The 15,857-nt window shown below is 34.6% G+C and overlaps 1 protein-coding gene across 4 annotated transcripts in view; it reads left to right on the forward strand.

Annotated features, from left to right (window-relative positions):
* The window catches only part of PSPC1 (paraspeckle component 1), a 62,509-nt gene that overhangs the window by 35,730 nt on the left and 10,922 nt on the right, over positions 1-15,857 (forward strand). The window contains exon 8 of one of the 4 annotated variants that reach the window (XR_014269993.1): positions 3,221-3,356. The exons of 2 other annotated variants lie outside the window; for them this stretch is intronic. Coding sequence is in view for 1 of the 2 variants with exons in the window: in XM_082494502.1 (XP_082350628.1) it covers positions 3,221-3,406 (186 nt within the window). In the remaining variant the exon portion in view is untranslated. Of the gene's footprint in view, positions 1-3,220; positions 3,678-15,857 lie in introns of those variants that run through there. One more of the 4 variants, XM_082494502.1, reaches the window with a different exon arrangement.

The following is a 15,857-nucleotide window of genomic DNA, read 5'->3' on the forward strand; positions in this document are numbered from 1 at the left end:
AATTGATAAAACTTGTTTGTGAAAATAATTTACAAGACAGAAGGGAAGTCTTTATTCGATGTTACTGTGAAAATCTATTTCCCTTAGGAATGGGGTGAGTTCTTTGATAAGTAAGCAGACTTTAAATTGAGGTTAGATTATACAGCACTTGTGCAAAGTTTTGCATGTATGACCTGTCATGAAAAACTCACTGAGAGAAGGAAATGACTTCTGTGAAATGAAGAAGAAATGTCATGCCAGAGTACTCTGTAAATTTAGGCATTTGCTGTTTTTTCTTTTGTGAAACTAAATTTTGTGTGTTAGCTGGTTGGGGTTTTTGATGAACAATTAAATGTTGGAAGCTGTGTAGTGTGAAGATATCTTTGTGTAAACTATTTAATTTTTTTAAAGCGACTTTATTGTTTTTTGTATTTCTTTTTTAACACTGTTGAAAGTATGAGATTATGACAGTAATTACGCCACTTAGAAAATAAGTATGCCAAGAGCTGTTATGGATAACTGTCATATCAATACAGGAAAAATAATATTGCCCAGTTGCCAAGGGTGGTAGGGAATGTCTTGTATACATCTGGAATTTTTTATCAAGAATAGATATGCCATTGGGATGCAATTAGAGCACTAGCCATTTTTGCTCTGTTCTCATAGCCAGTCACTTTTCCTAGCTGTTATGTCTTATGTAGAGAAACAACTATATAATATTTAACCTGATTTTTATATATTTTTCAGTATTATTTTGTAAAGAGATAATTGGGATGTTCTAGTGGTGGTGTGATATAAACAAGTATATAGTACGAACAGTGATTCTGTTATAGTTTTATTGGAACACAGAACTGTTTTGTAGCTGTATTTTTCATATGTGCCTTCTCAACAGTATCCATCTGCAATTGAGCAATCTGTATAATGAAGTATGTACAATATCCTTTGTACTTAGAGGAAAATTATATTTTGACTGAGCACAAAATACACAATGAATCTGGTCTTTACCAGTTAAAGGAGAGGATCTCACTTTACATCCTAGGAGCCAGCTCATTTTATCAGTCGTATAATTTCTCACAAAGTGGGTGGGATGCTTTTCACAAAATACTGTTTTCAGAGATGCTTTTGCTGGAGACCACTGTGTTACGGGTCACCTCTGGAACATTCTCATGTGATTATATAGACACTGAAAAAGAGGTGTAAGGAAAAGAACGTGGTACCGTAAATCATGGTATCTGTCTCAAACTGTTGTTTTTCTACAAAAAGGCATTCCAGGTATGGAAATGTAGGGAATATACTGACACTTCAAATTACGTGTTTTAAATTTCTTTTTACTTCCATTTTCTACTGTACAATACTGAAGGACAAATTAGATGGGGCTTTTTGTTGTTCATTTTGGACTTTCAGAATTTTTAATTTGGGGGGCAGGCCCCCACAGAAAGGCGTAGTCTTATTGTATTTTTCCTGTTGTTGGAAAGACTCTTTAAAGATCCTTTGAGGGCTGTCTGCTAAAACACTCTAAGAGTTAATTTCAGTTTCCACTGGGGGAAATGAAGAATATGCTTTATAGACAAGAAATACAGTTTCTATTTATTAAATTGGATGTGTTTCTGAAGTCTCTTAGGGGAAAGTTGGAGCAATTGTCTCTTTGTTCCACTGCAGTCTTTTGAAACAGATTATCTTTTGAACATAACATTTTTAAAATAGCTTTTTTCACCTGATACTTTATTGTAGATAGTTAATTACTGCAGTTTTCTTGTTAGCTGGAGAGAGGGGTCCTTGTTGGAAAGAGGACTTGACTTTTTGTCCAAAAGTCAAATGGTGAAAATTATCAGGAGTATGTGATAAGCTGTTTGTTGCAATTCATACCCATTGCTAACAATCTGGCATGAGTTACTGATAATTTTTTAATTATTTTAAACCAGTAGATTTTAAGATACTTTGACCAGTAGTAGGTCTTTATGCAGCTCTTGAAATAATTTTTTTTGTATTCAATGTCAAATTTTAAACAATGCACATATATACAGCCATGATCTAAGTTGCATATATTTTTATCTATATAGATACAATGTTGTTTTAAAATAATATATATATGAATTAGCAGGCTTTAGAGCTGTTGAGCTCTACTATTACTGGAGTTAGACTTTCAGAAGACTTCTTCTCTGATTCAGGCATATAAATAAAGCACGGGTCTTGAACGGTTCTTGTCAAACTCTGAATACCTGGGCAGTTCATGCAGATATTTGTACAGAAGGAATTTCTTCTGAAAGTATAACTGTCCTCAACGGGTGAATGATGAGTTATTTCAAGATCTGATTGTATCATGTATCTGTGCTTTTAATGGTTTATGTTACATTGAGTTCATGTTTTAAATTTCATCATGCGGGGTTCTGTTTTTAAACACATGCATAAATACTGAACCATAAGTGCTCAGATGCATGTTTTCTGTTTTAGGTCTTAACTACTATAGCCAAATAAATCTGCATAAGCACATGCACCTTTATTAATATCAGGCGCAGAACTGAGGAAAATAAATGTAGAACATTAACTGGATTTTCATATTATGTTGGTAGTTCAGATTAAGCTTATATATATCAAGTTTATTTTAAAACTAAGCATAGTCCAGTTATGCATTTTGCCACTGGCTGTGTCAGTTTATTTGGACTGAGTTTTGAAAGTCTAACTAAAGATTCCCAGTGCCATACAAAAGGCTTACTCCAGGTAATATGGACTAAAATATCCACACATATGTGTGCTTACAAGTCTTCAGGTTAATATTGCTATTAAAAGAATAAACCTCCACTCTGTAGAAATACAAAAGCTGATTTTTTTTTTTCCTAGTTTGACAACGTTTCTGTGTCTAATTTATTTAAGGGAAAAGCATTGTAGTTGGTATGTAAGGCAGAACAGGGCTCAGTTATAAAATTACTGTTAGATGTGTCTTCTGTTATGTAGAGAATATGTGTTGTTTCAGATGTGCTTGAAAGGATGAAGTTACATTCAGCACCAGAGTTGGTCTTAATACCTAAGTTTTTAATTTTTAATTTACTTTGCAAAGTTGGAGCATAACATTAGCACTCTTTAATTTCCAGCTCTTTTTCCATAATAACTAATTGAATTGCTCCTTTCTTCCCTCTATGTGTGATCCTGATTCTGCTGGACTATCTGCTGAACTTCATGACAACATCACTTGTGGTTTTTGTTGTAACTCACATTTGGCGTGTTCCAAATGGACTTGTATTAGCATAATGAGAGATTCCCTCAAGGAGGTCCATCACAGATGGGTTCACCTCTGGTTAGTAGAACGGGCTCTGAAACTCCTCAGCCGCCAATGAGTGGTGTAGGTGCCGTGAGTGGTGGACCTGGTGGCTTTGGTAGAGGAAACCCAGGGGGCAACTTTGAAGGACCTAACAAGCGTCGCAGATACTAAAACTTATTTCATTCCTTACTGTTTAGAAATTCCGGTAAAACTATACAGTGATATGCCTTTATAATTTTAGCTGTTATCTGGAAACGGTTTTATTGTTATTGTAGTCTTTAAAACAGTTTCTTTTGTAAAACTCTTTTTGTATTCAGTCATAGGCTTTGTAGTTTAGAGAAGAAATGATGCAGATCATTATGTAAGGCAATGTGTTTGTGACTAGCAAAATACAATGTGACTATGCTGTAAAATGTGCAGTTATCTGATTACAATAAAATATAAAAATCACTTTAAAGGATTTTGGGAATGTTATTACAAATACTGGGTGAGAATAATTTTATGCTTAATTATAAGTGGCATCATTTTCATTCTTATGTAGTTTCTAATATGTGTCAAGAAAGTTCCATTCTTAATACTGATTCTGTTTACTGCATGTTGCAGTACATACTGTGAACGATTTATCACACAACTGCTTTTGTTTGTTTTGACTTTGGAAGCGCATCACATTTTATACAAAGCGTTCTCAAGGTTACTGTGTCCTTGCATCTCAGTCTCCCTTTGCAAACTTAGTCACAATAGGCTTATTGACAGAGTATATCCGTTACTCAAATTATTGGACAATGTAACTTGGGAGGACAAAAACCTTTGGAAAAGGAATCTGTACGAATGCTTTATTCATAACACTATGAATGAATTTACCTAAACCATACTTCTATAGAAGAAAAATTGTGTCATCTGTGTGTTCTACTGATGTTGAAGTACCTTGCCATTGCAAGGAAGGAGACATTTGTGCAAGCTGGTTTAAAGCCTTCCTACTGTGTAATGCATCATTATAAGTATACATTTCCCCCATGGTTGGTTTGAATAGAAACAAGTCTGTTACCGATTATTAACAGTTTAATTAGAAGGCAAATACATGTTTTTCAGTTAAAATAATTATTCACTTATAGTAGAGTAATATACATGTAGAAGGATTGCTCATGAGTATTCTTGATAAATGTTTTACAAAATGATGAATTTGAAAAATACCTATTTCCAACACAAGTTGGAATTTGCCGATTGAGTCTTAAGATAAAACTGATGATAAAGCTAGTAGGAAGCTTGTTATGATTCAGATTTTGTCAGTCATGGAAGGTGATGGAAAAGACCTATTGGTTCTATTCCGGTAATGGCAAGAAAGTAGGGATATTTTTGGTTAATATTCCTTTTTTTCCTGTGCAAAATAGTTGTAATATTAGTGTTCTGTTTTTATCAGTTTACTCGCATTTTCAGAAATAGAAATTGCTAAAATTTATCTACATGAATAGTGATAGTAAAGTGATTAAAAACTGATTTGAGATAACATGGTGCCCTAATTATATCAAAGTTGTCTGTACATAGCTCAAAGCATGGGATGCAAGCAGCGGGGAGTGCATGCATGTGTTACTTCTTAATACTCCTGTGATGGTGAATTGAATTGTGAGCAAATGGGTAACAGGAGAATTGCAGCATTGCTGGCGTTTTGGAAGTACAGGTATTTAATTTGCCAGTGTTATATGGCTTAAGAGATTGTTTCCATACAATTCAGGAGTTATCACGTGTGCAGGTCCTCAGTTGTGACATCTGTAACTACTAAGCATTTTCCTCTAGACTGTCTTTAATGTTGCCCTTTTTTGCTCAGCTTGAGATATGTGCCGCACTTTATAGTTGTAATGCAATAATGAGTTAGTTTTAAAGTCTGAAATACTCTTTCCCCTACTTGATATATGTATCACGTTACAGCACTCATTGTTCAAAAAAAAACCCTGTAACTGATTTTACTTAGCCCACTATTCCTAAAACTCAACATTTGGGAAAATTGCTGTTTTTTCACTAGGTGTAAAGTAGTGTTTGCATTTAGTAACTACTTAAGCTCTCTGCTTTGGTGTACTGTGTTCAGTTGAAAATACAGTTTACATCCATATCTAGTAAGGTGTCTAAATATTAGATTACTTCTGTCTCATCTTCTGCCCTTGTACATGCTGGTTTTTTATGGGGATTGAGAAAATACTGATGTGAGCTGGTAATTCTAAACTGTAAAACTGTAAAGGGAACATGTTTTAAATATAACTTGAACTAGATGCAAGAGGTCTGTTCAGTTTTTCAAAGGAAAAGGCTGTGTCATTCAGGCCTTTTGGCTAACTCCTGTATGTTTGTTTAGGAATATACACCCTCATCCATGTAGTATCTGAATATGTTTCAGAAGTACATTAAACATACCAAATCTGCAAAAAGTGGTTCATTCCTTCCTTGCCAGCCTCATGCTATTTTGAGTGCGTTTGTTGCACTGTATTTTTGCTAGCAAGCAGATGTATGTATGTATGTATTTGAAAGTTATTGTAGATTTTAATTAATATTAGTGATTTTCATTCTACTGTTGTGAGCTACCCTTCCTATAAAACTGACTTGCATGGCTCTGCTACATGGTAGCAATGGATTTGTCTGCTGTCCTTATTGCAGAAGATCATTTAATCTCTTTTTAAATATCCGTGAATCAAGTCTTTAAGTCCTAAAATATAAACACTGAAATGTTGAATTTGGGCACACTTTAAAGATTTAATGAGGAATTCCTTTTGTAGCTGATGACAGGCTGCCAAATTCTGTTCTTAATAAAAGCTTTCTTAGGACTGTCTGGCCATGTTGATTGTATACAGCTCAACTGTAAAGGCAGTGATTTTCCTTTTGCCATATGTGGTAGTAACTGACTCTAGCTAGATGAGAAACACATAATTTTGTTAGAAAGGGAATGGTCCCAATTTTGTTCCTAAAAATTGTCTGTAGATGCAGCCAGGCAGCTGTTTTTGCTTGAGAGTGCTGCCCCTATGCTGGAAGTGGTTAATTTTTCTTGTTCCTTATCTGGCCAATCAGTCTATAATTTTTTCTGTGTACGCATATACTTAATTTTTTAACTGTCCATAGTTTGTTTGACTAGAAAGCATAGTGAAGTCATGATTCTTTCTACTATGTGCTGTGGTATAACAAATAAGCTTGGAAAGGATATGAAATTGACAACTACAATGCACTTACTTTTAGTTGTACTTCCTGAGTTTTTATGTTATTCCTCAAATTTCAGTCTAAACTGCTTAATTTTCATGTGAGATACAATTTTAATACTAAAGATGGCAAAGCTTTACTATTTCATTTAAGTAGAAGAAAACACCACCAGAATCCAGCTTGTCTAACGCATTTGCATTTATCACCTCAGTCATTTGAAGGGGAGATGTTGGGCACTTAAAAAAATGAAATTAATTTTAGTTGTGAGTTAATTTCTTTGTAGTTCTGTCCAGTGTGCTCATTAGATGAAGCACATTGATATCTTGGGAAACTTGGTGGCGATTCAAATATACTTAACTCCTTATCAAATATACTTAGCTCTTTATTTCCCAAGAAAAATACAAATTACAGTGGATTACCTAGAAAGAAGATTCCTGACCTTAAGTTGTTTTATTTATTGTCCACATCTATTTTATCCATTTGGACATAATGATATGATAAACTGGAGACTTATTAGAACAAAAGGTTATAGTAGATGGCAAGAAGACAATATGAACTAAATGTTACATCAATTTGATTTTAACCATAATCCAATAGGATTTTATAGTATGTATTCTTTGAGGAGCATTCTGATCTAAAGTATACTGTCATATTTTAAAATATTATACCAAACTCATTTTTCCCCCTTTCCACTTTTTATTTCATATTTTTTTAACTTGAAAAACAGAGGAATCTGTAATTACAACTTCTTTTGAAAGGTACTAAATACAAATGCATTGACTTTTATGAAGTATTGATTGTTAAATGGTCACAATCTGCCTTGAGATAACTTGCATCAAAAAAGTGCAAATAACCAATCCAAAGGAAGATTCTCAAGTGAAACAAACCTCCTTAGGCCTTTTGAGAATATGCTTTGAGGGGAGACGTTCAGCAAATGAGTAGTGTGCTCTGATGACATGAAGCTCATTTTACTTAAGCATGTTGTGGAAACTAATTTTTTTGGCATATGTAATTTTTTATGTAACAAATTGGGCCATAATTCTTCCCTTCTTGATGACGACAAGTCAAAATGAACTGTTATTGAACTATTAAACTGGTAGGGAAGGCTGGGTAGCAACTGATGGGGTCAGTTTACATTGGACTGCAAATGTAAATGGATTCTCAATCCCATTTCTGAGACTTGAAGTGGTGCATATCCATAGTTGGTTTTACAAAGTCTGCATCCAGCATCTCTTGTTAGCTTGTGCTTGGGGCCAAGACTGGAGGACTTGAGAGAGCACGTATTTCAAATGACATTTAATTGTCTTCTCAGGAGCCCTGAATTTGTTAATTTGGGCACTGTGCTGTCATTGAGATGCAGAACCATCTTGGGATTTGGTGCTTTCCTTGGTCTGTTAGCTCACTTCCAGCTTGTGGGAATATCAGTACAAACTTCCCTGATTCTTGAATAGTGGTGAGTGAGCGTGTCCTATGGAAAATACAGAAGGTTGGACATTACTCCTTTAGATTATTGGCTATTCATGCTAGTTCAGCAGCAAACAGTGGACTGTATTATCCCAAAAGCATTTGCTGTCTTAAAAATCCATTCAGTGACATGTCAGAACTTGTTAACAATAGAAAGATTGATTAAAACTTGCAGTACTTAATGTCAGGTATAATTTTTCCCATTGGATTGGCTTTTTGTTGCTTTTTGGGTTACAGCGTAAACTATACTTAGTCTTTGTAGGTGGTCTCACCAATTTGGTGTTTTGCTATTATGAAGAAATCTGTTTTGTTAATAGGTCTGGGGTTTTCCCTATAAAAATCGTAGCTATAGGCGTTTCAGATGTGTTTTCACAGAAATACATGAAATACTGAAGTTTAACAAAATTAAGTTATCTGTGTCTAAAATGTAAGTTGTAGAATAGCTAAACTGAACATTCAATTTCCATGAAAACAATACTTTTGATGATTTTTAAATGCATGGAAAGCAGCTATCAATGTGCTTGTTTTCAATGGGATAGATTTAATAGGTCTTTTCCATCTTGAACTTCCTTAAGCTTCTATGAAAATTAATATAATTTAAATTTGGAGGTATTCATATTAATGACCTCAGCTTGACTTCTAAAAGCAGTAAGAGATGGGTTTCTTCAGAAAAGCAGTTTAGAAGAGTAACCATTTTTTCCTAATGGAAGGAACTATTCAGAAAAGTTTTAAGTTCAGAGATAAGCATAGCATACTTGCAGGTAAAACCATTTTTAAAAACTGCTTTCATATAATGATTATTCTATACCCAAATCACATTAAAAGAAAAAAAAAAATCTTTGTAAATGTGGGTAAAAACTTACTGATTTATGTGTAGTCCCTCAAATAGAGGACAAAATGCTCATAATAAGAGGTATGAGATTCAACAAGAACTTAACTGTGTTACTGCATACATGTGTTGATAAGGTTTTTCCATTTGTTTTGGTAAATTGTTTGTCTAGAGCTTCTGTTGTTCCTAGTTTTACTAGTGTGCTTTTATATCTTACTTTCTGTAGAGTAAAGCATAGCTGTATAATTTGATTGAATTTACATGCTAACTGTATGCGAGTTGTTAAGTGTTTGACTTGAAAGAAGCTCAGTGAGAATAAAAATACTGTTCTTGCCTTCAGTTTCTCAGTAAAAAAAATTGCTTAGAGCCTTGAACAGAAATAAGTGTGAAGGGTCCTGTGTGTAAATTGAAAAAAGATGGGGGAGGGGGCATAAAATAACATAATAAAAATGGGAGAAATGTGGTTTAATTTTATATCTACAGTAGATTCACAAAAATACCGCTTGTTATACATGAAAAGCACAAACTAACTTTTGAGTTTAGTGTTGAGTAGATGGCCGAGGAATATCTGAAAAACTGAAATGAATTAATGTTCTAAAAATTTTAATATTCATGGTATGGAGGATGGGGTCACTGCAGTTGGATATGTTTCTTCTATATTGTTGTTATGAAATTGTTCTGTAGGACTTGCTTTTTGTGGCTGAATACAGCAACTGTATACAGCGTATACAACTTATGTTGTCGTAAGTATGAAACATTTGATTTTGAGATTGTTAGCCTCTCATCAAACCAGCGAGAATCCAGTGTTACACCTATATGTCATAGCCAGAGAAGCACCAAACAGAAGATAGTGTAAAGGAAAATAAAATAGTGGATATTTTATTAGTAATTATGGGGTAGGATTAAGATATTTTCTTTCTTTGGTTTTGTTTTTTTTTTTCTTGTAATCAATTTTTCATTTATGTGAAAGGGAAAGCAATTTTATTCTTGGTGAATATTTGAAGGAAAAAAAACCACACCAAAACAAAACACACCTCCCAAAAAACCCCAGTACCTAACACTTCCCCACCCCACCACCCCAAACAAAACAGGTTTTCCCTCTTAACCACCTAAGCAAGGTGGAAAATCACATATACTTAAGCAAGTCGGAAGAGGAAATGTAGTAAATCTAAAAAGATGTAAAAACCACAAGGATTTACTGTAATTCTTTTTGCAGCTGTTTGCTCCTGGTGTTTTGGGCATTTTAATGTTTTGTTTTTAAAAAAACCTCCATTACTGTTCCTTATTTGCTGTAAAAGGATTTATTCTGCAATGCTGTTACTAAGCTTTAAATATTTTTATCTAGTGTAAAATTGCAGAAAAAAGGCCCGTTGTAAACCAGCTGTCGCAGTACGGTAAAATGCAGCCTGTGAACTGCCAGCTGGAAGTGGTCTTTCAAGCTGCTTATAAACGTTTTAAATATTTGTATGCTAATGGGAAATTTGAAATCTTTGTGTGCATATTTAAAATAATAATTCAATAGGTGCATTGCTGCAGACATGAATAGCCCTTTGCCCTCCTAGCTGCTTGGTCCGGCTTCCTGCCTGCTTTGTGCCTGCCTTGCATCTCTGTGCCCGTGCAGTGAGCAGGGTAAAAGAAACACGGTGAAAATCAGTGATTCTGCTCACTTCAGTGTGGAAGGAAAGAACAGCAAGGAGTGGGCAGTAGAGCAAGACTCTTCATAACTTTGTGGATGTAGGTTAGTTTGTGCTGTATTGACATGTCTATGCCGTGTAGAGAATGTAGTTTTATATATGTTCTCATCAAGTGAGTTTGGATGACTTTTCAGTAATTCAATTCATAGTTTAGAACAAATAGGTGCAAAATATGTTGAGGGCTTTAGATGTCTGAATAGCGCAGTTATGTTACATTCTAAGTGATAGTTGGCCCAAGAGGGCAAGTATTTAAAGTAATGAAGAAAAAAATTATACTAAAATGTTGAGCCAAATTATATGTGAGCTTGATCTGTTTGTTCACTTTCTGCAGTTTCCAAGAAGGTTACATGCAAACCAGTAAAATATGGAAAATAGTGTTCTTCATGATTTCTCCAGGGAAGATGATATACACAGTTGCTTTATAGAAGCAAGACTATTCTCGTGTACTTTTTCTTGGAAGAAAGTATGTGAACTGCAGTTACAAAGATGGGAAATATTGTCTTTTTAAATGCTAATGTTCTTCATTCTTTGATACAATAGCACCGAATTGTTCCATATGTTATGTTCCACTTTTAAGGGAGAGAGCATGTGAAAGGTAAGCTGCAGCTCAAGTTTTAATCAACTTCAAATCAAAAGCCTTTTCCAGGAGGCACAGAACGAAAACTTTAATAATGAAACAGTAGTTCATCTTCAGTTTTGTTCCAGTGTGGAACATTGTCTTTGTAGAACTTCCAACATTGTATCAGTAGCAGTTCCACATCTGACATTTTCAGAACCAGAGCTGTGCCAAGTAATAGAATGAAGTTTCTGCCTTAGTGTGTGAAGAATGAAATTACTATATTTCAAAAACTGAATGTTCAGAGTTTTGAAAGAAAAAGTATGAAATAATTGTCATATATTGAATTACTGGTTTAAAAGTGAAAATTATGTCAACTTGGCATTTGGGATGGCTATGCTTTAAGAACCATTTTGGTATATGTGCCAGTTTCATTGCCATGTTATGCTTTGTGTAGTTTCTGTAATATCACTTAATGCATGTTCAGCATCATTCTTGCATCACAGTTGTGTACAGTTGCATATTTTATTCACACTGCTGAATGCAAATGACTGTAGAAGGGGGTACTTAGAGCATTTGTTTAGTATTATGTAACTTGTTTAGGAGGGTTTTTAATCGCTAAGCTTGTCTTCTGTTTTGTGTTCACTCTGCATGTTTTTTGCAAAATATGCTTTTTCTATTGCATGTGGGGAAAAAGTAGCAAGTCATGAAAACATGTTTATTAAGAAAGTAAACAGACGTCCTGGATGCCTCTTACTGCTTCTAAAATGACATCTCACTCAGGAGAATAAAATCACTTGGTATACTTTCACGCGTGATTACGGCCCGCTTCAGTATTAATGTTAAAGATAAAAAAACTTGAGTTTAGTTTCCATAGCTAATCTGGTTTTATCACAAGCATGTATACAGGACAGTAAATTAATCACAAATGACTCGATATTTCCTCTGAATAGTACTGTAACTCCCCAAGATGTATTAAACATTAAAAAAAAATTAGTTTGAGTTTCATATTGAGTGAGAGTAAGGCAGTCCACTGGGAGGTGGGGAAAAGTACAAATCTGTGAGAAATCATGCTCTTGTTTTGAGTTGCATTATGTCACTGGGCATGCATTTTTTTACTTTTAAAATTGGTACCATTGTACAAAATTCTTTGTTATATAGACTTAACAAGGAATATAATTTGTCTTATTTTACTCAGTTATAAGTATTAATTTATTGTTAGCATCTTAAAAACAGGATTGGTGAGATTATGCACATGTACTTCACTGGAGATGATGGCATATAGTATGAGTATCAGAAATAGGGTAATTCAAGTGATGGTAGTTACTGAAGACTGATAATATGTTGTGCCTTTAAAAACCTAGTTGGATAAAAGCTGATAATTGAGCATTATTCTTAGTATCTTTGAAATTACTTCTTTCATGTATCTTTTTCTTCTTCCAGTTAGCTATAAACCTGGATTTCCCAGGTGTCTGATATTTTTGGGAAATAAATACTGTGCCCAGAACCTTGATACTACATTTGCATTTCTGCTTTATTGCTGTAGTAGTCACAGGCTTGAAAGTGTTTATCTAGAATTTTGGGGTGAGGGTAAGGGATAGATTACTGTATGTTGCTTAATTCTTCAGGTTTCAGGTGGGAAAACTGGTAATGTAGAATCTTCTTCAAATTATTGCAAAAAAAAATAAATATAAAAATTGTTTAAAAATCTGGTATCTTCAAAACTTCCCAGTGTTGAGGAAGCTGAATGTTGTATCTTGAAAGAAGGTGGGAAAACTTTATTTTACTAGAGTTCTTACATGAAGTATCTGAGCTCTAATTCTTTCACTGGTCTGACATTGAGGACATTGTGACTCAACCCTAACTTTCTGTTAGCATTATCGTGAAAATTCTGCAAGCTTCTGCAAAACTTTTAAAAGTGATGTAAGGACGTAATGTGACATACTGACTGTAGGACTGGGCCAAATCATTCATCTTTGAAGGTTGTCACTGGCCTGTTTGGGGTATCCTTATCCATTCTACTTAGGACTTCTGTTTCCTATTCTCTATTCCAGGTTTTCTTTTATTGTAAAAGGCTTTAACTTTTCCTGATGATGTGGAGGATATGAGCTGTATAAAACTATTTGGAGGTTGTAATACTAAACTTGATAGAAACAGGTTTAAGGAAAGAATCAGATGCATAGTAAAAACAGTCCTTTATATGATTTGGCAAGTCATTACATACCTCTCCATAACTGTTTTGTTAGTATATGAATATCATGTATGTATTCTTTACCTGTTCTGTCGTTAAAAAGGACAGCTCTTCCTGAGGGGGGGAAAAAAAAAAAAAGACTTTGTTCTGGATTAATTTACTTTTAAATCAATACACAATAATTAAGTGACAAAATACATGAGAAGTTAAAAAAATAGGCACTCTTTCTTGACTCATAGGTGTGTCAAAATACTAATACTGAAAAGTAAAAGTAGATAAGTGCTCTTCATGGATTTACAAGTGGGGGAGATAGTAATATAGAAAAGCATGAAAATGTGGTTTGACCTCATCTTTCAGTTTGTTTCTTCTAAAAATTTAGAAGCTACCAGAGAATTAAGAAGCCCAAATATGACTCCTGATAAACTTTATCTAAAATTCTTAAATGTTCTTTCAGAGTTCTGCTATAAATTAAACTAGTTCAATGTAAGCATGTAAATAAAATACATGCTTTAATGGACGAAATAAATCTTAAAGCCAGTTATTGGGGAGTTGGCTGTATTTATTTTTAGGTTTTGTCTACATAACCTTAAAGGAACAGAGGTTGAACTTTATTAATGACATGCAGGGAAGGGCTAAATATACAAGACAAAATAGTGCTGGGAAAGGGCTGAAGTTCAGATATGTATAACTTAATGTACTGGTGCTTCCAATGGAAGACTTCTGTCACAAGTTTGGAGAGCTCCTGCTTAAAAACAAATCCTGCCCGAATCTGGTCCTGCTCCTGCAGGAAAATGTCATCTTTGTTATAAAACAAGAACAGGACTATCAGGATTTAAGTTTATGAAGAACATAATTATCTTGCCACAGTGATAAATCTGAGTATTTGAACAGTCAGCAGCTGAGGTAGCTTGTCTGCTGACTGGGTACGTGACTCTTATAGACTTCTCGGGCTTTGAATATGGTAGTCCCTTCAGTTGTTTCAGCAGTTGTTTCAGCTGCCTCAGTTAATGAAGTTCTTTATGGCTACAAGGATGCTTTTCAAAATTTTCATCGCTTCTGCTTAGCAAATTTCAGTTGCACAGTGGCAGCTACTGCAGTTGGGCATTGAAGGTGGTACAGTCATGGAGCGCTTAAATCAGCATTTGCTCTTGCCAGCTCCATTCTTCTTAGTTTACACCTTTTAAGTCATAGCGGTGCGCTTCCAAATGTTACCTTTCATAAATGATAAATGTGGAATTATCAATGAGCTATTGATCTGAGCAAGCTTGAGTAGAGACTTGAGAAATATACAGATTTTCAAAGAATACAAACCAGTTACACTTGTGCTGTCAATGACACAAATTCCTTTGATAATTCAAGGTGTGCTACAGAAAATGACTCTGTTGTATGATTATTTCAGTCTGATTCCCCAGTTTTGTAATAAAGATGCGAAGACCTGGGTCTGCCTCGAGGTGATGAGGTTCGTCTTTAAACTATTTGGATATCTGCCTTTATTTTAGTTTACGCAGTGTGGTGTAAACTAGAATCACTCAAAAATTATGCATAAATATACCTTGTCAGAGCACAGTCAGCAATCAGGTGCTGATCAGATGCAACATTTTGCAGAGTTCAGTGTGAAAGTAAGTTGACCAAAACAAGTTGTTAAATACGATAGAAATACAAGTTACGAGAAGGCAAGAACAAGGTTGAGCAGAATAGGAGAGCAAACTGTGAGCTCTCTGAAGATGGTCTGTAAAAAGTTAGTGGGAGAATCTGATAACAGGTAAATGTTCTGTTAACTTTTCAAAGAAGCAGATGCAGAAAGTATGCAAAACTTCGTTTTGAAATGTGGACTTCGTTGGAGAAGCTGCTGCTTGCTTATGTGGAGTTTCTTTTTAAAGACATAGCAAATTATGTTTGTAGTTTGTTAAAATGGATGTTTTTTCCTTGCGTACATCAAAAGTCACAAACAGGTAACTGAAGTGACTTGTATGTTTTAGTCTGTGTTCATAACCATTTTCTCATTAATGTGTTGATGTTTACAAATTTGTCACCTGACAATTTTGATAAACTTATTTTTAAATGCATATTTTTATTGTGAGAATTACAGTATGAGCTTGCATCTTGAAATCTGAATGAACTATGATGAAAAGTAGTGCCAAGTCAGTCTCTTTAATTCGAAATGTTTTAGTCTTGAATATGATGCCAACTCACTGCCTTTGTATGTAGGATGGTGACAAAAGGAAGTTCCTGATTTCTTACCATGTGGTCTTGGCTTAGTCTGATGCAAACATGGTTTCATCATTAAGGTCTTTGTACTTTGTTGTTCTCAAGTAAGTTGTAGCCAACTGGAGGGTCTTTTAAGGGGGGTAGGTGGTGGAAGGGTTAATTTTAATAGTATTCCTAACACAGACTGAGATGCCTGAGAGTTGTCTTACTCAAATGTGAAATTATTCCTAGTATCGAGCAGTCCTCTTCATTACACGGTAGCAGGTGCTTCTGTAGCTCTATGTATATGAAAGCTGGGGCTTAATGCTTTTTTACAATGTATGCTATTCACTCAGAAAGCTATTTCACTTTGGGTAGGAACAATAACTTTATTTTACCAGTAGTATCCACTTCTACTAAAATAAGGAAAATAAAACGGTACTAGAAAGTTGAGATATGTCTTGGGGCAGCATCAGCAATATATCCAATTGTGCAAGTAAAGGATAAAAAGACAAATTTGAGTCCCA

Source organism: Vanellus vanellus (assembly GCF_965231255.1).
Source record: "Vanellus vanellus genome assembly, chromosome: 1".
Classification (NCBI taxonomy): Eukaryota; Metazoa; Chordata; class Aves; order Charadriiformes; family Charadriidae; genus Vanellus; species Vanellus vanellus.